The sequence below is a fragment of the Alosa sapidissima genome, chromosome 12 (genome assembly GCF_018492685.1).
Source record: "Alosa sapidissima isolate fAloSap1 chromosome 12, fAloSap1.pri, whole genome shotgun sequence".
In the NCBI taxonomy this organism is placed as follows: Eukaryota; Metazoa; Chordata; class Actinopteri; order Clupeiformes; family Clupeidae; genus Alosa; species Alosa sapidissima.
In genome coordinates, this window is record NC_055968.1 from 3,346,839 (window position 1) to 3,369,638 (window position 22,800).

General features: G+C 41.1%; 1 protein-coding gene and 1 long non-coding RNA gene across 5 annotated transcripts in view; one reads left to right on the top strand and one right to left on the bottom strand.

The window, feature by feature from the left end:
* tdrd5 (tudor domain containing 5) overlaps positions 1 to 4,962 on the top strand; it is a 32,249-nt gene extending 27,287 nt beyond the window's left edge. For all 4 annotated transcript variants that reach the window (XM_042056156.1, XM_042056155.1, XM_042056154.1 and 1 more), the window contains exons 16-17: positions 1,661 to 1,814; positions 4,572 to 4,962. In XM_042056156.1, the coding sequence (XP_041912090.1) occupies positions 1,661 to 1,814; positions 4,572 to 4,732 (315 nt within the window). In that variant the 3' untranslated portion in view covers positions 4,733 to 4,962. The remainder of the gene's footprint in view (positions 1 to 1,660; positions 1,815 to 4,571) is intronic.
* LOC121677501 overlaps positions 1 to 21,412 on the bottom strand; it is a 76,159-nt gene extending 54,747 nt beyond the window's left edge. Inside the window, exon 1 of the long non-coding RNA XR_006021014.1 lies at positions 21,363 to 21,412. This is a non-coding gene — a long non-coding RNA (uncharacterized LOC121677501). The remainder of the gene's footprint in view (positions 1 to 21,362) is intronic.
* Positions 21,413 to 22,800: the final 1,388 nt, after the last annotated feature.

Sequence of the window (22,800 nt, forward strand, 5' to 3'; positions counted from 1 at the left end):
AACTTTAATATGAGATTAGTTAAACAGTAAGTCAAACAAACTGCATTCTCCCAGCTAGGGTTCCATTAGCTCAGTTTTGGTTCCTGGCCTTTAAGAACCAGTTAAATATACTTTTTTTGTTGTATACGTACAAATACAGAAATAATCTATTTCCATATAATTATTGAAATACAGCAAACTGTCTTTCTGGTAAGCCTCCTTGAGCACTTAGAATAAGTATAAGTATATATACTTTTGATCCCGTGAGGGAAATTTAGTCTCTGCATTTATCCCAATCCGTGAACTAGTGAAACACACAGTGAAGTGAAGCACACACTAATCCCGGCGCAGTGAGCTGCCTGCAACAACAGCGGCGCTCGGGGAGCAGTGAGGGGTTAGGTGCCTTGCTCAAGGGCACTTCAGCCGTGCCTACTGGTCGGGGTTCGAACTGGCAACCCTCCGGTTACAAGTCTGAAGCGCTAACCAGTAGGCCAACATTTAGAATGAATGTTCCTGGTCAGTCAGGACGAGTAGAAGCATGGCTGCAGTTTTAATAGCATGGCAAATGCTGATATGGTTCATTTGCTGCTCTCTTATTTATGTTTGGAAAGGCACTCTGCTGTTGACTGCATTTCCCTCTTGGGTTGTATAGTTGTATTTGCAGATTAAGTTAGTTGCCGATGACCTCAGCACCCCTCTAGCCCTCTGCGCCTCTCCCCCCTGATCAGATATTCACAATTGCTAAATGATTCACTCCAGCGGGCCTGAGCCCACGGTAGGCATGGCTTTATTGCATCCAAATGAACTCTGCCCACCTCACCTAAAGTATAAATAATACATCATGACATCAGTGAGGAAATGGAATTCATCTGGGCCAATTCTTTGTCCTTTTGAGAAAAACCCATCAGAACGTGGGACAGAATGCTAAATGATTCATGCTGATGTTGTCCATTGGCCCTGTTCTCTGTGATATTGCACATCTCCTTGGGAAACCAAACCACACTGAGGACATGCCAGAATGACGAGCATCTGGCCTTACTAGAGTATTGCTGCTTTTTGCATTCCCAGGAGGGTGGATGTGTGTGGTCTTATAAACCACAATTGTGGTCCTTCCTTTTCAGTGGATTTGTTCTGTGTATAATGCATTTCATGTGAATCTCATTTTTTCCCTGAACCTCAGGGAGAAAAGATGCAAATGAAATGGGGGGGTGAGGGGGGGATGCATTATCTTGCATGGTCCCATTTCTCTTGGAAAATATCTGCATGTATTTTTTTTCATAGCCCCGGGAACTTTTCTAAGTAAAAAAATCTTCAAAAGACATCATGTAACTGGCTCCAGACCATACACATACTTTTTGCTCACACACTTTCTCTCACACTCACAGATGCACACCCTGATGCATGCAGGCTGCTTCTTTGTTGTATACTCAAATAACATTATAATCTGAATGGTAAATGCAGAGCATTTAGTACTTCCATGTCATCAATGTATTTTAGAGTTGTAAGCACTATTGTGACTAAATCAACAGTCTACCTGTGACCTGGGAGAAAGGAAACTGGCAGTGCAATATGGCATATTCACCAGTCTCACCATGAGGCTCTTTTGTCATGAAAGGCTGTTTCTCTCTACAGTGGTGACATTTTCAGCCTCTGATTGTCGACACTCTTTCTTGACCCACAGCATGAATCATTGCCCAGGCCAGTTCCTGTAGTGGAGAGTTGTCCAGTGGAGGTGTCATCACCTAGGAGGGAGACCTTACCCCAGGACCCCACACCACCTGCACTCTCCAGAATCCACACCCGTGATCTTAAGCCAGAGCAAATCTGCCGCACAGGTAGAGCACACACGGTTTAAATCCTTCAAATTCACACATCCACTTTACATTGACAACAGTAAGGGCTAACTGAGTTAAACCTAGCAGAAGATACATTTTCAAAATGACTGAAACTATGGCTCTGAACTTTTCACAGCAGATATGTTAAGACCAAGCTATAGCTATATTTAAAACATGGTGTGACATGGTTGCCACTTCCGGCACCAGTTTTTACATGCTGATTGGTAGATTACCGCTCATGCACAAGTTTAGTGCTGGGCACGAGCGTCATTGCGCATCCATGTTGGTAAAGCATTTCTGGTAGACGACAAATAAATCGACTGCCTACTTGGATTAAGTAATGGATACTTGACTTAATGCCTACATGGTAAAGGCTGTATTATACCAGGCTTTGTGGTTGTGGGCTGGCAAGGTAACTGACTATGACAATACATTTTACCAGAGGGGTATTTCACAAAACCTAGATAAGGGATTAAGCTGGGATTTTTTTGGTTATCCTGGATGAATTTAGCCTTTACTTGGTTTCACAAAAGAGATGGCACATAAGTTACCATGGGGATTTATTCTCTGCACAGTCTAATTAATTCTAATGGTAATTAAGTTGTCTTATTGGTTCAGCTAGCTATCAAATCAGACCTCTGTGTGGATTTTTAAGGAGCTTTATTCCATTTATATACTATTTAATAAATGTATTTGCTCGCAAAACACAACAGATTATCTGCCTACTACCATATGGTTATCATTTTAATTATGATAGCCTTATAATTATTAATATACTCGTTGTTTGCTTCTTTTGTTGATAGATGTTTGATGAATAGCCTATTGTAGTAGTTAATCGGAAATGGAGGGGCAATTTTTCGAAGGTGTTTTCAACGAATTCGGTTATAAAGCCAATATAAAGGTATACAGAGTCGTATATGTGCATCTTTGCAGTGGCCAGCTCTTTCTTAATGACGTTGTCGCGTGCCGAGATAAGGAAGCAATCACAAGTGGGTGCATTCGTAAATTTGCATTCAGTTGGTCTACCACACCTACTCCTGCTGTTTTACAGAAATAGTCATGATTCCCCATTCAAAAAAGGAAAACTTGATTTCATTGTCAGTGTATCAAAAGCTGTTGTTCACTTGTGTGAATGATGCTATTTTCTGCATTTTTTTTTTATTCCAACCATGGGCTCTTTGTAGCAGAAACGAGAATGCGCACACATCCTGAATTACTTACACCTGGCTTGACATAGTCGCTCCTACTCATCCTGGATTGGCGTTAGTGAAATGAGTTAAGCTAGGATGACCAGACAACGCTATGTCAAACCTCGCTTTATCACTTATCTTTGATGTCTTAATTCTGCCTTTGTGAAATACCATTCAACAATGTGTAATGCCATTCAACAATGTGTAACAATGACCTAAATCCAATTATTAGCCTACTCATGGTGTCGTGTAGGCTCTGAAAACTATTTTAAAACGCACAGGCTAGTTCCTACCTGTAGTCCATGACAATGCAGCGTTGGGATCATGTAACCTATGTCTCCCTGTGAAAAACTAAATAAAGAAAAACTGAATAAATGTCTATTTAGTTTGCTTTCCTGCAACATTTGACATGATTAGGCATTTGATTTAAATGGTCAGGCTGCCAGTTAGGCAATAGCCAAATCTCCAACAACCCTCTCTGTCCCCTTTACTAATAGCCTAGATGGCAACAAAGGAAAGTTTCTGATAGTGACAGCAGTTGCAGACTCTTGAAATGCCTGGTCGCTCGAACCACAATACGCCTGAGGGGTGTGCGCTTCTAGTCATTTTCGTTGGATAGTCTACTGCGCACTTAATAGCCTAATACAGTGAGTCTAAAGCATTTAGAGATTGTTATTTGTATAGCCTAAAGTGAATCCTTACTCAATATTAACTCGCCGTGTTTATTATATTATCACATATGAACATCACATTATAGATATACTTCTACACCACCATCCCCAAAATGTTATCCCAACCAATAAAATACATTCGCGCCTATAGCGAGGGTAGGTGAAGCACGTTCCTGAACAACTTATTTTCCTCTGAGGGAATATTCAAACTGTATCAACGATTGTTGCATCAAGTCTGTAATGTGGAACCTAATTGGCTAATTCTAGCTGGTGCCAGAAATGAGCGCCCATAAAATGCCATTTTCATAAAGATGGCTGCGGTCTATTTCAAAGTTTTATGGCTGAAGTAGCTAGCCTAGCATGGTCCATTGAAATGAATGGGGGCGGGACTTAGTCACTCTCTCCAGTTTTATATAATACCTCCCTCAGTCTAACCCACTTCCAGTGAATTACACAAAGGTAGGCTAACTGTGTCAGACTGGGTTATTGCACGTACATAGAACGCACGCACGCTCTTATCTAACTCTGGGTTAGACGGCAAATAAGCTAATATCCCAGAAAGTTTCTTAAATGAACTCCAAATTTGCTCTTGGTTCTATCAATAGAAAAATATATTTGGTTGTAAAAGCAATATTTGAAAATGTGATTTATTGTGCTATAGAGCTATAGATTTTGTTGTTTTTGTTTGGTATTTTGTGGGGGCAATGAAAAAAGGTATGTGGTTTAGGATTATTAACCTGCACTGGTCATGCAATTCAGTGGTCATTTTATCTGGCAGAATGAAGCATGTTTCTCAAGCATCTAAAGAGCTCTACAGAACTCGGCACAAGTCCCCTGTCATTCAGAGGTCAAAAACCTGTATCAGATCTGCCACCAAGTGTCTTGTGCCATTTCAGGTGTGGAACCATCCACTCCGATTGTTCCAGGTTTAATCTTCCCGATGATCAGCCCTGGGGGTCGGATCAGCCCGGACAAACTATTCTTACACCACGCCTCTCCGCTGGCGTTGAGACCGGCCACTCGAATGGCCGCTGGACTGCACTTCCTCAAATGGTAACCTTGCAGAATCTACTAGATCTGTAAAAATCCATAAAGGTCTTTAGGAGCTGGATTGTACTGTGTAGAACAGTTCGTTGTGTGTTAGAATTGTGTAAAAGACTGAATGTTTCCATGAGTCATTCGAGTACAATCTCCACAATTACGGTAACACAGTAGATTGTCATTCATTCCATGTTTTCAGCGGCTGATTTTGAAGTTTAAGGCAAATTCATTTTAATTTTATCAAGTGCAAAACGTTTTGAACGAAGATTTTTTTAAACGTGTGTTATGTTGTGACCAAATACAATAATGTATTTGAATTATTTGTTCTACTGTTCAGAATTTTTTTCTTTGATTTCAACTACTGTTGCCTTCAAAAAAGAACAAAATGTAATAGAAAAAATGACATCTTTGCTAATAAATAATTCTTTTATAATTGCATATTGTCATTTCTTTGTAAGATGAAACTGAAATGCAAATAGATTGCAAATAGATGCAAAGTTCACCATCTTAACGTACTGAAGATCACTGTACACACTCGAAGGCAGAGGATAAGTGTAGAGCAAAACATCTGCATTTCAGACTTCTTTGTCCCTGCGAGTTTTAAAGATGCGATAATTCAAAATCCCCATGTTATTTTCCCATAGGAAAAATCACAAGATACGGCATCTCCTTTTATTGGCAAAGGTAGCAGCTTTATTGTAGGCGAACTTCACATTTAATCTGTAATAGTCAACCATCTCTCCAAGCACCACCCAGCAGTTTTTCGGGCTTCTCAGAAGTAGGCTACTTTCCCCGTAGCCCTACAGGGGAGTTCCTGTGATCAGGAGGCGCCTTGCTGCTACCCCCCATTTCTGCATCTTGTTGAAAGAAATGCTCAAAATAGGTTTTACTCTCAAGACCGCCTAGGCCATTGCAACTCTCTCCTCTATGGTTTACCTGACAAATCCATCCATTAACTACAACTAGTCCAGAACTCTGCTGCCTGCATCATTAGATATAGATAGATAGATAGATAGATAGATAGATAGATACTTTATTGATCCCAAGGGGAAATTCAAGGTCTCAGTAGCATACAAACATCACACACAACATGCACTTACAGCAGAAATGGTAAATATAAGTATAAACATATAACCAAACTCCACTATACAATAGAGACAGTAGAAGATAAGAAAAACTAACAATACTAAATATACTATATAAATTAAATTAAAAAATCCACAGTGTGCTTGAGGGTGATCAAGCATGAGACGCTTGCAGTGACAGGGCCGGGACTGGCCTGTAGTTCTGTGTGCATGGTGAGGTGCTCAAAAGAGTGAGTATTGATGGTATATTTTTTACTACCATATTTCTCTTAAGACTCAATCAGGACGATGCAAGATCAGGATCCAGGCTTTATTCTTTTCAATGAGGGGCCAGTGGCCCTCAAGGGAGAGAAGTACATGTTTGTTTCACCCCATCATGGATTTCACCAGATTCTCAGTATTCTCTGACTTCTCTGTATTCTCTGACTTCTCTGAAACAGTCTACCATATTTAAAGTTACACACATAGAGAAGGAGTGACCTCTAGGTCCAACCCAGTTTGAATATGCAATAGAAAGGGAGGATGAGGATTAGGCCTTCATCAGGTCTGGTCAGATTCTATTGTCTTTTAATTAAAGCTACCCCCTTTCCTGGGAAGTCCTTCAGAGGCTTGGACACCTGCTGTTCTACAAACATTAACATTTCACACCTGGTGACCGGCAAAAGGCATCTAGACAAGCTTTCATTGAATTCAAGGATAAACAAAGGATGCTTGCATACAGACCAAAGACACACACAGGGTACACATGGATACAAAAATCACAGATGACCATAAGAAGTACGCAGTATGTACATTTACAGAAATGAGGCTGTTTCACAACACTTTCAGTGAAGGTGCAAAAAGTAGTCCAACAGTCCTGTAGTTCTGTGTGCATGGTAAGGTGCTCAAGAGAGTGAGTGTCATGGTGAAGATGCAAAAAGTAGTCCGACAGTAGTCCAACAGTGCAAGAATAAGGTCTAGAGACCAACATAAATAATATGGACAAATAAGAGAGTAAAGTATAATGTAAACAAGGTAATATAAAAAACTATGTCAGTGCAAGAATAGGTTGAGGTAACAGGGTTACAGCCATTCAGTATTGTAGCAGAAGTCATTGGTCATGTGTGCTAATATAGCATGAAAACAGTAGAACAGTAGTAAAAACATTAGGCTGTGGACAGTAGTAAAACAGTAGTAAAGCAGTAGTGGGCAGTCAGTACTCAAACATGGAGAGAGTGGAGAGGCAGACAGACTATGCAGAGAAGTCTATTTCTCCTCTTCCCTTTAGTGAGGCATTGAACAGTTCAATGGCCCTGGGGACAAATGACTCTCAGTCTGTCAGTTGTGCAAGGCAGTGAGCGAAGTCTCCAGCTGATCAGGCTCTTCTGCTTAACAATAGTGCTGTGGAGTGGGTGACACTCATTGTCCAAGATGTTGATCAGTTTGTTCAGGGTCCTTTTGTCAGATAGTGAAGTGATGCACTCCAGTTCAGCTCCAACTACAGAGCCAGCTTTCCTTACCAGCCTGTCAATTCGCCCCACATCCTTCTTCCTTGTGCTTCCTCCCCAGCATACTACTGCATAGAAGAGGACGCTGGCAACAACAGACTGGTAGAACATCCTGAGGAGCTTACTGCACACATTGAAGGACGGCAGCCTCCTCAGGAAGTACAGCCTGCTCTGCCCTTTCTTGTAGAGTGCGTCAGTGTTGGCTGACCAGTCCAGTTTATGTCCAGGTGGAGACCCAGATACTTGTAGGTGCTAACCACCTCCACATTGAGCCCATCAATGTGGACTGGTAGCAGAGTGGGCTTAGACCTGCGGAAATCCACCACCATCTCCTTGGTCTTTGAAGTGTTAAGTTGAAGATGATTGAGTTTGCACCATTGCACAAAGTCCTCCACCAGGCTCCTGTACTCCTCCACCTGCCCGTTCCTGATACATCCCACAATTGCAGTATCATCAGAAAACTTCTGCATGTGGCATGACTCGGTGTTGTAGCAGAAGTTAGATGTGTACAGGGTGAACAGGACTGGAGAGAGCACAGTTCCCTGTGGCGCTCCGGTGCTGCAGATCACAGTGTCAGAGAGACAGTTCTTCAGTCTGACGAACTGTGGTCGCTCGGTCAGGTAATCTGTAATCCAGGTTACCAGGTGAGCGTCCACACCCATCTGCAAGAGCTTGTCTCCAAATCTGAGGGGCTGGATGGTGTTAAAAGCACTTGAGAAATCAAAGAACATGATTCTCACAGGACTTTTCCCCTTGTCCAGGTGGGAATATGTCCTGTGTAGAAGATAAGTGATGGCATCGTCCACGCCCACTTTCTCCTGGTAAGCAAACTGTAACGGGTCTAGTGCATGGCGTATCTGGGGTCTGAGCATGCCTAAGACCAATCGCTCCATTGTCTTCATCACATGTGATGTAAGAGCGACAGGTCTGTAGTCATTAAGCTCACTAGGGTGTGGCTTCTTGGGGACAGGGGTGAGACATGATGTCTTCCTGCCATAATGTCTTATCCTGTCTTAATGTGATAAGAACTCAGTGGTGGAGCAGGTAGGCTATGTGTGACATGCCATGCTGACGATGATGATTATGATGACTTATTAATTGCGATAATGTAATGGTAATGATAAGGCTGTGCTGTGATTATAATAACAAATAGCCCAACTTAAATGTCGCTGGGGCTATTGCGTGTAGGTCAGAGGTCCTCCTTTTCATAAAAAATGATTTTTATTTCTCTGGCTGTTGCAATTGATATCAATGATTAATATGAATGCCCTCAGTAAAAAAGCACAGCAAACAGAAAGCAAACAGTTACAAACAGTCACGCACTTGGCTTCATAAGATTTCGCGTGGTGGCCTGCACTCGCTAACGCGCTGACCTACCGGACAGCATCCGGTAAAACAAGAGATCGTGTGACACCGGCCGCAACGGCAGCCGGAGCATCACGGCGGATTCGAACCGGCGATGCTACTGGCACATTTCTTAACAGCACCGTCTTCTCTATAGTGCCACGGAGGCGCTGCTCAGCGCAGTGCTCTGTATTATAGACATTATTAAAGTCTTGTGACCGGTAAAACGGGAGATCGTGTGACACCGGCCGAGCTGCAACGGCAGCTGAAGCATCAAGGCGGATTCGAATCGGCGATGCTACTGGCACAATTCTTAATGTGCTCTCAGCACAGTACGGTCTTCTCAATAGTGCCACGGAGGCGCTGCTCAACGCAGTGCTCTGTATTATATACATTATTAAGTGTGCTTGCAAAGCAGCACACTTACTGTTCTTCTTAAGTTTTATTATTATTCCCGTCTCCCTAATTTTTTGTCAGCTCTAGTGCCTAGGCCCTTCGAGACAGAGACAGCGTTCCAACTTTAAAACGTCCGGTCAGTACCGGTGTAAGTTGCTCGCGAAGATGACGTCAGGTGGGCGTGTCATTCGTCCGCCATATTGGATTGAACAGAAAGCGAAACTAAATTTTCACAGGTCACAAATTTGGTCCGAATGCCACGAAACTTGACATACATTATCCTTGAACCAAGCCTCACAAAAGTTACCAAAAGGATTTTTGATTATCGAAAGCGTTTGCCCGTCACAGCCAAATGAAATCGACGGCAAAGCTCCGAAACAGGAAGTCGTCCATATCTCAGGAACACTGTCACATATCGATACCAAATTTTGTATTTGAACTCGGGACTCCAATGTGAGGGTGCATAAGCTAAAAAAAAAAAAAGAAAACATTCCAAAAGTTTCCAGCATTTGGCAAACCACCCACCCGTATTTGGTAACTATCACCTTTCTCATTTGCAGTTGTACATCTATCACAATGCCTTCCAAGTATGCACAATGTCTATGGGCAGCCTTGCCCGATTATGAAATCCTTGCTCAGTGATATATTGACTTACACACTGAAATGGCAAGGAGAACATTAGCTATTTATTGCTGACATAGTACAGTTATTTTCACATTGACGGTATTCAAATTAAAATTTTCATTATTGTTAAATATCATGATGGGAGAGTATTATTAAAAATGTTACAAGTATGCAAATGCATATGTTTGCGGGCATTTAGGTTTTACTGTGTTGTTTTGTTGTAAAGACATGCAAGGCATTCTGGGCCATGTAATGAACAGTGGTCGGCAGCACGTTTTGAGTTTGTGGCCAAGCACCTAAAATATCGGTTTCCATGTGTATGTGCTGGATGGTGTGCTTCCTTTATGAAAGTAAGTGTTTTATAGAGTTACAGACATAATGAGTCATGTTGTAGTGGTCAACATAAATGTGCCCCTTCTGTTATTAGAAGGCTAAGCGGAGAAGCATGCGAAGTATCATTAATTTCTTGTGTAGCTAGCTATAGGGAGGAGATGTATGTTGCTAATTGGGATTTATGTTTTTTAGCGTAATGCCATGGTCATTTGATATGAGATGCTTGCACTTGTAACTTCGTCACTTGTAACTTTAGGACTGCTATTTAGCACTTTAGCCCTAAAAGTAGCACCTTCCAAGTCTGTGAGCTTAAAAGAAGTGGCGAGGACTCCTAACTCCTAACGCGATGTTTTGAAATGCGTCTACTATTGTGTACAGGAGCTTCCACCCAGCTAACAATTTATGTTTTGGGAACCATAGTTTTTGGTTTCGGGAACGTTAGTTTTTGGTTCCCAAACGTTCCCCGAAGGTTAGTTCCGGGAACGTTAGTTCTTGGTTATATAAAACGTTCCCTGAATGTTCCCTTAACGTTATCTACAGTAAAGGTTTCAACCTTTAGAGAACCTTTCCCCTAACGTTCCCTAACCGTTGCAAACTTTAGAAACCTTCCCCTAACGTTGTCTAACCGTTGCAACCTTTAGGGAACGTTCCCATACCGTCCCCTAAACATTGCAACCTTTAGGGAACTTTCTCCTAACGTTGCAACCTTTGCATACCAATTTTATTATTACTTTAAACTACTTTAAACTGCATGAGCAGGAATTAATAAACAGGCAAAATTGATGGGATTTATAACTTTAATATAAAATAATCAAAATATAAAAAAATATAGAAGGTCTAAAAATATATATAAACATCAGACTCCATGTTACCCAAGTATACTAAAACAAGGAATTTGACTTTGGTGGGTGCTCTATACATTCAACAAATAGTCAAGTCAAGTCAAGTTTATTTATATAGCACATTTCATACACAGAGGTCATTCAATGTGCTTTACATAAACAAAACCAAACAATAATAACAAATAAAAGCATAGAAGGGCAATATAGTCAAAGAATAGTTAAAAGGTAAAGATCATAATAAAAAGAAAACATAAAACACAAGGTAAAATCTTTTAAAAATAAAGAATAATTAGTAAGCAAAAACAAAGGCAAAAGTAGTAAAAAAAGTAATAAAAGACAAAGTAGTAATAATTATCAAGGCAGATTCAGAATTTGTAACTCGGCACAGTTAGCAGAAAGCATCTGAGAACAGTTTGGTCTTAAGTCTAGATTTAAAACTGGCTACAGTTGGGGCCTTTTTAATGTCATCCGAAAGTTGGTTCCACACCTGAGCCGCATAGCAGCTAAAAGCTGCTTCACCATGTTTAGTTCTAACTGTAGGTTTTACTAGCAGGTTTTTCACCTGGGACCTGAGAGGACGAGAAGGTGTGTACTGCTGAAGCATGTCTGACAAGTATTTAGGTCCTGCTCCATTAACTGATTTATAAACAAGCAATAGTGCTTTAAAGTCAATTCTGTGACTTACTGGAAGCCAGTGCAAGGACTTAAGAATTGGAGTAATGTGGTCAGTTCTTTTAGTTTTTGTTAGAGTCCTAGCTGCTGCATTTTGTATCACCTGAAGCTGTTTAATGAACAGTCCATTGCAGTAATCAACCCTGCTGGAGATAAATGCATGAATGAGTTTTTCTAAGTCATGTTTTGACATCAGCCCTCTGAGTTTGGCAATATTTTTGAGGTGGTAAAAAGCTGATTTAGTTATCGCTTTCATGTGGCTGTTGAAATTTAGATCACTGTCAATTAATACACCAAGATTTTTAACAGTATCCTTTGCCTTCAACCCTTTTGTGTCAAGGAGAGTGGCAACCCTAAGTCTTTCCTCATTTTTACCAAATATAATTACTTCAGTTTTTTCTTTGTTCAGCTGAAGAAAATTTTGAGACATCCAGGTGTTGATTTGTTCTATACACTGACACATAGATTCAAAAGGACCATAGTCGTTTGGTGATAGAGCTAAGTAAATTTGTGTGTCATCTGCATAGCTATGATATGAAATCAAATTATTTTGAATGATTTGTCCAAGTGGGAGCATATAGAGGTTGAATAATAGTGGCCCCAAGATCGACCCCTGGGGAACACCACAGGTCAAGGACGTTGGTGTTGAGGTACAGTTTCCGATGGCAACAAAGAAGCTCCTTTCTTGTAGATATGATTTTAGCCAGTTGATAACTATGCCTGTAAATCCAATCCAGTGTTCTAATCTGTGTAGTAAAATATTGTGATCAACAGTGTCAAATGCTGCACTAAGGTCCAGTAGCACTAGGACTGATGTTTTACCTGAATCTGTATTGAGGCGTATGTCATTGGAAACTTTAATGAGAGCTGTTTCAGTGCTGTGATTTGCCCGAAAACCAGACTGAAAGTAATCAAAATACCCATTTGATGTTAGGAAGGTGGTTCATTGATTAAAGACTACTTTTTCAATAATTTTGCCAATAAAAGGTAGATTGGATATGGGCCTGTAATTGTTTAGCATGGAGGCATCCAGGTTATTCTTCTTGAGAAGTGGCTTTACAACAGCTGTTTTCAGTGACTTAGGAAAAGTGCCAGACAGCAGTGATACATTTACAATTTGAAGGACATCCGCCGCTATGAGGTGAAAAACAGTTTTGAAGAAATTGGTAGGCAGAGTGTCTAAGACACATGTGGAAGAGCTGAGATTCTGTACCGTTTTTTCAAGTGTTTCGTAGTCTATCAAGCTGAACTCTGACATCAAGTTTAGTTTCCCTCTGTTTGTTGCCGGAAGTTCAGGTTGTTGAATTTGTAATTGAGCAGATATGTTGAGTCTGATTTTGTCAATTTTACTTTTAAAAAAAGATGAAAACTCATTGCATTTATTAGTTGAGAGAAGTTCAGGCACTAATTGTGAGGGGGGATTTGTTAACTTATCAACAGTTGAAAATAGAATACGAGTGTTATTTGAACTTCTATTGATAATGTTAGAAAAGAAAGACTGTCTTGCTTTGCATATTTCAGAGTTATATGTGCGGAGCATCTCTTTATGGATTTCATAGTGGATCTGAAGTTTGTATTTACACCATTTTCTTTCAGTCTTCCTACACTCTCTTTTTAGAAGTTTAACTGCTGGATTTTGCCTCCATGGTGCTTTCTGTTTGTCCTTAACTTTCTTGAATTGTAATGGAGCAATGTCATCCATAATGTTTGCCATTTTTGCATTAAAGTGATCAAATAAGTCTTCAAAGTCGGACAGTTAACTTGACTTTAGTGAAAGTGCTTGCTCAAAGAGAGCACTTGTCTGATCATTTATGATTCTCCTTTTTACCATCATAGCTGTGTTTTGAGTGTGTGGGGACATAGACACATCAAAGAACACGCAGAAATGATCAGATAAGGCCAGGTCTTTAACAGCTGTAGAGACATCGAGACCCTTTGTGATAACAAGGTCGAGGGTATGGCCGAGAGAGTGTGTTGGCCCCTGTACATGCTGTGTTAGGGAGAAAGTATCGATTAGTGCAATGAATTCCTTGGCATAATTGTTTTCAGGATTATCCACATGCAAGTTTAGATCCCCTGATATAATAAGACAGTCAAACTCTATGCAAACAACTAATAGCAGTTCACCTAGCTCTTCAAGAAAAACTTTAGCTGAATGTTTTGGAGGCCTGTAAATTGTCAGTAATAAAATCTGAGGAGAAGACTTAATGCATGCACACAGATATTCAAATGAAGTAAAGTCACCGAATGACAACTGATTGCATTGAAAAGACGTCTTGAAAATTGTGGCTATCCCCCCACCTCTTTTATTTGCTCTGGTAGCACTCAAGAAACTTGGGGGAAGTTTGGGGGAGCTGATTCGATGAGAGTAGCAGCACTGTTTGCTTGATTTAACCATGTCTCAGTTAAAAGTAAAAAATCAAGGTTGTGTGTGCAAATTAGATCATAAATTAAGAATGATTTGTTTGAAAGAGATCTGATATTTAGGAGTGCTAGTTTTGCTGTAAGTGTTGGGGAAATATGATCCATGGGGGAAATCTGAGGTTGATGTGGTACGGGTAGGAGATTGGACTGGTTTACCCTATAAGCTCGATGCATTTGTGTTCTATTTCTTGTCAGTACAGGAATAGAGAATGTCATGGGCTTACTGGGTCCCGGCATGTTCTCAAAACTACTGTCAGTACCATTTATATTGCAGGGACCCTGAGAATATCATGCAATACAGTCATCATATAATTGTCCCTTGCTGCTGCCATCTGTATTTTCCACTGCACATTCCATGCTATATGCTGGCTGAGAAAATGAACTAAGAGGTTGCTGCTGCTTAAGAGATCCTTCTAAACGGGGAGGGGGAGGGGGTGGAGGTGCCCTTCGCTTCTTTGGTGCTAATGATCTTGGGCTAGTAAAACTCTGCATGGCTACTGGTAGCAGTCTCCATTCTTGCAGGGAACATCATGTGGGTGGGGATGGTGATGGGTATTCAGGGGATCCTGTGGAGTTTGAGTGGGTGGTGGGATGACGGGGTGGGGATGGTGATGGGAGATTAGGGGGGTTTGTGTGGCCTGGGGAGTTTGATTGGGTGGGGATGTGATTGGGTGTGGGTGGTGATGGGAAATCAAGGAGGTTGGGGTTGAAAATTGATCCAGAGTCTCCATCTGCCTGCTGAGGTTCTGGGAAGTTTGTTGCAGATGCTCCGCTTTCAGCATGTATTCCAGTAGTGTATTCCATGTTGTTGTGTCTTTGTGGTGACAAGGAGTCGACGGAGGTGGGGAGGGGTATTGGTACTGGTGTTACAACATGACCCTTCCTTTCTGATATCCTCTCGGCAGCTTTGATAGGTGCTATCTCCTCATGCTCATCACATCCATTTGTTTGCTGAGATTCCAGGGAGTTTGACGCCAGTGATTGACTTTGAGTCATTTTAGCAGCACCCATCTTATCTTGTCCAGTGGACATGGCTTGGCATTGTTGAGCTGGTTGTTTATGTTTCTCCAAGGTCTGCATTTCAGTGGAGGCTAGCGGGTGGTTATCAGAGGGCCCCACAGCAGGGGAGGTTGGGCATATCTCTGTTTCAGCCTGTGCAGAGTGTTTTGGTTTAGCTGAGTTGTTGAGGTCATCCGCTTGTTCCGTCTGTATGGCCACTGAGCGCTTATCAGAGGCTCGGCTCAAGGTTGGCAGAAAAAATGTTGGGTGCAGGAGAGAGAGGTGATAGTATTCGGTTAAGATCTTGGCCCCAGTCCAACTCAGCTCTGTGCTATTTGGTCTGAAGTATTCCCTGCGATTCCAAAAAAGGTTAAAATTGTCAATAAAATTCATCCCAACTGAAAAGCATGTTTTTGCGAGCCAGGTGTTTAAACTGAATAGTCTGGAAAATACAAAGCTTCCCTCTGCTGGGAGTGGGCCACTGATGAAAATTTGTATTCCAAGCTCATATAGGGCCGAGAAAAGTTCCTTGAAATCTTCTTTGACATACAGCTGTTCTCTGTAGATGTCATTTGCTCCAACATGCACAATGATGCGCTTGATAGTTGCATATTTTGACACCAGTTCTGCAAGCTTGTTTTTTGTGTCAGACACTGAAGCATTTGGGAAACAACATACAATCATCCTTTCCCCATTTATATGTCTCACAGCAGAGTCGCCTAGAACGAGGGTTGTGGGATGAATAGGTGTCGAGTGCTGCATCTTGTCTGTGCCCATCTTTCTATTGTTGTGGTTTGATCGCTGCCTGCTTTGGGTCTGTTCCCTGGGAAATTCCTCTCTCACGTCCCGGAGGCATTCAAATCTGTTCCATAGTGTTAGGGGCTGTGGGCTTCCCTTAGGACCACAAGCCCTGTAGTAGTTTGCTGATCTGTCTGTATTTCTGATACGAGGCCTGAAGTTAACATCTGAATTTACTGGTGTTGAGGTAATTACAGTTCTTGTATTACGTTTTTTGTTTTTTGGTCTGGCACCTTGCCTGTGCCAAGGCTCTGTACTCACATTTCCCTTTGTGAGGTCGATGCATTCATCTGCTCTATTAGCAGTGATATTAGACTGCTGGGTTACATTCTCTGCATTTCCAGTAGTTGCTGTACTCACTTCATGAGATGCCTCTCGTAGTTCATCTGTCGTTGATGGAAGGGCATGCATCTTTGATTCCAAAGTAGAAATCCTCTGTTCTAGCTCAGTACATTTTCGGCATGATCTCCTGGGTCTCTGGCCGGAGGAGCGCATTTTGTTTTAATCCAACTTCAAGGTGAATTGCTGTTCAGTTTTTGCTCGTTGACTTGGCTGGCTCATTTAAAGTAAAAAACTAACCACTAAAGTTTCAGATCTAAATGTACTGGTTTCACTGTTTTTGCTAAACTAGCTTGTAAATGAAATAAAAGAATGAAAAAGAGTGGAAATTGCTAAAAGGATAGGTGAAGCAGGAGCAGTGTGAAGTACGTCCTACTCGCTTGAGTAGGAGAGAGAGAGGCAGACATAGACAGAAATAGACAGACATACTGTACAATAGAGACAACAATATACATTGTGGCAGATACCAACACAATATACAAAACAACTATACAAATAAGACATAATACCAATATAAGTACACATGGAGTGTGATGTAGAGTGCAAAGTAATAGTGCAAATGTAGTATGCAAGACACATATTGGAATGATAAAGTATGTAATGTGCAGGTTCATGGTCAAAGTGGGGATGACCCCACTTAACTGCAGTTCAGGAGAGTGACGGCAGTGGGAAAAGAGTTGTTCTTGTGTCTGGTTGTTTTTGTGTGCAGGGATCTGTAGCGCCTGCCAGAGGGGAGGAAGTTAAAGAGTGTGTGTGCAGGATATGTGGAGTCTTTGGTAATGGTCTCTGCCCGCTAGGTCCCAGAGTACAAGTCCTGGAGGGAGGGCATTTTGTTCCTCCTCTCCTGCAGCTCAGTGACTGTCGAGCAGGACGACAGCAACATGTCATTCCCTAGGGAACTTGCATTGTAGGCATAACTAAGGGATGCAATAACACCACCAACAACCAAAACTAGCCTACTCATTGTCAACATGTACATTAAATGTAACGTTTCATGTGAATCAAATTAAAATGTTTTCTTTGCAAACGTAGGCATAGGCATATGGTGACAGATTCATTTAATAATGCTGCTGTGTGAATCACGGTAAGCGCGAATGAAGTGGCCACTTCTTAATGGGACGCACTGTATGGAAGTGGGCTAAGTAAAATAGAGATGTTTCAAATAAGATAAGGTTAATCAGAATTCTACGATATGCCAGCTTGACAACGGCAGAGATAGAACTGGCCTTTGGCCATAGCAATTATCCATTTAGAACGATTGGCCTTCATAGCAACCAAAGATCTGAGCTGTGTTGCAATGTGAGGCAAAGTATAGAAAGGTGATAAAATATACAGAGACAGGTCAAGAAATATAGTGCAATGTAGACAGTAGTATACAGCTGATTTACAGATGGTGGTTTAGAGTAATATGAAGTATTCCTTTATTCTGAGATACATCTGAGATAGGCTACATCAATAGGCTCTCAAAACAACCCCAGGCTCACAAAACAATCCCAAACAGACATAAGGTCTTTATAGAGCAAATCCATATAGATTATTTGTCAAATAAACCAGTATAACATAATTTGTGGGATGGAATATAACATTCACACTCATAGCTCATATTTTTTTAAATAAATCAGTGAATAAGTATCCTGACAAACAAGCAGCTTTTTAATGCCTTGGTCATATTTTATAATTTCAATTCCTCTGTAGGTTACTTGATAGCCCAGTTTGAGAGGCGCAAGACGCGTGACATTATTTATTTTTGCAGCCAATCACTGATGTCATTTTACTTTATTGATTTGATCTCAGTCATAGAAGCTAAATTCGAAGGCAGGCCAAAAGTAAAATCCAATGAACCGCATTCAACCCGCAAGCCAATAGTTGAATAGCCCTCTCCTAGAGCTTTTGAGGTATTGCCACTGCTCCAACGCTGAAAGGCACTGTTACAGTGCCTGGATCAAGCCAGGTTCAGCATAGCGTATGCCACTGTCTGCTCACGTTGGTGACCGGACCAGGGCAAGCACACTTTCGCAGTTCCCACCGGAAATGCAGTCTAATTAATAATGTTATTTGCATGTTGCATTAATTGCATGTTTTTCTGATTGCTTGTTTGATGGACTGAGTGTTTTATTGTTGATTTTGTAAGGTGACCTTGAGTGTTGTGAAAGGCACCCATAAATAAAATGTTTATTTTTATTATTATTAAAATTATTATTATTATTAGTAGTAGTTAGTTATCTCCCACACTGTGTACTTTTTATCAAGCTTTTTTGACCTTGCAGTCACCTTCCTGTCGTCTTCCCTTAGATCTGCTCAGCCTCCAGGAGGCATCGATCACACTGGACTACAGAGGAGAGCTGGTCAATACCTGATCTCTGTCCAACCACACCACACTCAGAATGGTCCTACGTACCCTTTTAGAGGACATTTTCATACTCAACCATTCTGTGTCCCTCTTGACTGATTCTGTATTTCTCTTTTTTCCCCATCAAAGAAAAATATGGAGTATTTGGGAACATGGTTTGGAATAAGTATGTTGGTTGGTTATGTATTGCCATCAGTGCTCGAATTACGTGGGAGCCAGAGGGAGCCGAGCTCCCATAGAGTGAGGACTGGCTCCCATGAAAGCAACAAAGTCAAACACCTGAGGGGGTCTCTCATATCTGAAGGTGTCTGGCATTGCAATTTAATCAAACAACCGCTCATTATCCATCTCTGTGCGATCTCTTACCATTAAAGACGTTAAATGAAAATATAGGCTACTACGGGACGTAGACCTACCCTACGCTCTTGAACGCAGCATGACACTTCACCACCACACCACTAGACTATATGAGCAAACCGTATACGATCGTTTTGACAGCACTCGCAAATCTGAAGAAGTCACCCTGCTTTGATGCGAGTGTTTTGTCTATTTACATAGGCGTTCATTGGGCTAGCCTATGGTTTGATATGTGCTGAAAAGTCCTGTTTGCTGTTGAACTTGCGCTTCACCTCTTTTATGTTGATTGACAAAGCCATAAATTATGGCCCATAATGCAGCCTACAATGATGATCTGTAGCTATCCTCTGCCATTCAGAGCTCCGGAAAGTTCCCACTTCCCAGATATTTTGAAACACCTGTTAGCAATCTCTGATGTCGGAATATGGCTACCCGACAACATCTCCGTGCAAACTCAAAAATTGTTCGTCTATTAATTTTCCACGGTTCAACAATACTAGAACATAGTTTGGCTGCAATGGCTTATAATTTCTGCCAGTTAGTGCTTTTTCCCTGTGTATAAGTTATACTACATGCATTATTGTGTTTGACACTGAGGATAGCCTATCTGAGACGGTGGTCTGGTTCAAATGAGTTACGTTGTGAAATTGAGAATGGCACAGACTAAATCGTTTAGACTATTTCTTTGTATTGTGAAATTGAAATGAAATATGGACTATTACAATCAATAATATGTTGAAATTAATTAAAAGCAATCAATTTCTATGAAAAATCTATGTCTGTTGTGTGCGTGTGTCAAGGTAAAGCCTAGGCCTACCGTGCACATATTGTACGCCTAGGCACGGGGTGTGCCAACTTTTTATGAGATAGAGAGACCCCCTTAAAGACAAAAAGATAATTCGAGCCCTGATTGCCATATATAAAACCCTTTTTTCCCTATCTCATTCACTCTCCCTACTCCTCTCTCTTGCATACGCTCACACACTTTTCACTACATCTCCTGGTTTTCTTGTCTTTCATGTCAGACTCCCTGCTTTGTCTCCTAAAATATTCACGTCTTCTGAAGCCTTCCCTGTGGGTGAGCCACCACTGAAGTGCATCATACAGAAATGTTAAATGAGAGATGCAACATGACATTGGACACTGTGTATCCGCAGCCTGCCTGCACAGCTTGTATTTGGTGAAATTGCCTCTCTGACAGGAGTGCTGATTGAGGCCTGGCATATCCTCATATATTCACCACAGGCTCTCTGCCCTTGGCTCAGACTTATTAGGCCAATTAGAGCTCTAATGGGACCTTAACAAGCCCACATGCACGGACCCTTGAGGATGTCTGGTCATCTAGAAATGGTTCACATTGAAACCTGGTAATTGGAGCCAAAACAGAGAGGACATTACATGCTCATAATGATGTTGCTCATACACAAATACACACACATACTTTCACGTAGTTGTATGCACTAGTTGTAATCGGGATCACAACTACATCAGTTATAGGCTGCATTTGTCTTACATCAGCGCTGGCAGGGAATTACATATGCAGAACATGCAGGTATGGACCATCTAGCATGATGAATTACATATGCAGAACATGTAGGTATGGACCATCTAGCATGATGAATAACATATGCAGAACATGTAGGTATGGACCATCTAGCATGATGAATAAGAGAAACGGTCAAGTCATTTATGGTTTCCCTTCTCACAGAAGCAATTGCAGGCTATCCTTGTAATTGATAGTCAGAGGCTTGCTGTTTGCACAGAACATGCCAAATAGAAAAGAACACAAAAAACATTCTATCAATTCAACACCAGCTGCTAAATATAAAGCACTGCTCTAGTTGGCTCAACTCTGGAAAAAGGAATGTTCATTACTCACTGTGACATGGCAGTAATGTGGAAGCAAAGTGTAGGGCAAGTATACCAATATTGGTTCCTTGAAGTTAGTCATATTAGTCATACATTGACATGATAATATTTACCATTGGCTTGAATATAATGTATGTTCTTTATATTATGTCGGCATTGGGTTCATGTACTCATCTATGTGGTCTCTGCACATTATTCCTGTATGTCAACATATTTATAAAATAGTATCATCTATCAGAATTCATGATGGATTCTGAATTGTTGTGATTCAGCATTGCCTTTGGTAGCCATAAGTCTTGGTGTCCCTCCCCTAATAGAAAACATAGGCCTACTGGGTGCTTTGGTTTCCATTTTTCTTTTTATGTACTAAGTTCTCACATTGGATGTAGAAGAACATTTGAAGTAAAAAGGAAGCAACATCACCTAGCCTGGCATTCAGAAATTGAGTCTGGTAACACGGCGTTTGGATTTGATTCAACCGATACAGGGGGGAGAATTTCTCTGAAATCGAGTAGACCTAACCTATCAGAGAAATGAAATATGTGAATGCTGAAGGGAGACAAATACCTTAATTGCTGTTTTCCGTTTGCCTTTTAAAGTTGATGTGCTGTCAATATCTTAACAGCGGAATTTAAACATCTCACTTCTCTATAGCGGCTGCCTTCTAGTTGTAAACAAATTCAATTAAAGCATACAGTACTCAGGTTGAGGTGGATGACTACATCACAGCCTGCCCAAACGATTTGATTGACCCGAACACATCTTGACCGGGCATATAGACCACTTCTCAATGGACTGACTTAAACCGAATTTCCCAAACTCAAATCTAGTAGACAGGGTCAATTTGGCCTGGGCTAAACATCACCTTGAATCATCCCAAATTAATGACATTACATGCAAAGTCCAGATGGAAGCCACAAGTCCACAGGAGAGAGATCTGGCCCAACCCAGGCAATCTTGACGGGGGTTTTCAGCTAAGATCCTATCTGAAAGCAAGGGCAATATACTGATGCTATTCTGAAAGCTTGTTGAACTTGCTACCAAGTGCAAAATGGATCTGAGCACAGGCCAAATCCTGGATGAAATCCTGTCTCAGTCAGCAAGAGACCTATACTTAGAACCCTAAGCTGTTTTTAGGGCATTTTCACTACCTTTATTCATAAGGATTTATTCTGGTCATTGTAAGTGCCACACACACATATTATATATTGTTTTTTTTTCCAAGAAAGTCTAGGTTATCCAGATCTGCCATCATTTCATGTATTAGTACTAGCATTGATTTTATTTTGATTTTTAAAGAATTAAAATATAAAAAGCATATTATAAAAATTCTTATATTTCGACATGTATCTCACCACAGCAAGCTCATAGCTCTACGTGCATTTCATGTGTGTGTAGGGCAGACTGTCCTGAATCGGGCAATATAATTGCCATGTTGTAGGGTTACTCTGAGGCTGAGCAATTTACAGAAATATGTGGTGTGTGATTTACGGAAATAAATGACATTTTTTATTTAGTGATGAAAAATGACCTTTCTGCGCTCCATATCTGTGACACGAACTGATCTGACCTGACTTGACCCGAGGTTGCGTGTTAGCCTGCGTGCCTGCATGCACTCACTTTTACTGCATTGCCATGAACAAAGTAAAGGCAAAAAAGGTGTTTCTTTGTTGAACAAATTGGGATGCAATGTGAGCCTTGAATTGGATGCCATGCAGGAATTTGCTAGGATCTCAAAACCGGATTATGAACAATCTTTGCCATAGAGAAACACACGATAGCGTTGGATTATAAACATGCTTTGCCACAAGAACAGACAAAAACGTGGGGTAAGTCCAGCTATATGAAGTTATTATTTTGCTGTCACTTCGTCTGTTTTATAACCCAGAAGGATGTACTTGGTATCAAATGATAGCTCTGAGTCTCCTCTTTCATCTGACATGCTTGCCATAGCGATCACTGGTTCGCGAGTAATTCAAACGAGAGTAATGGGTGTGCAGGTGAACGCAAAGAAGTATAGACTGTTAATATGATGCAATTTGATTTAATTTCATGATTTTTTTTTTTATTTTCATACTTGGTCATACAAGTGTGTAGTCTCTTTGGAAAGCCCCACGTCTGCTCTGTCATGCAATAAAGGTTTCATCTCGCTGCGATGAACAGTT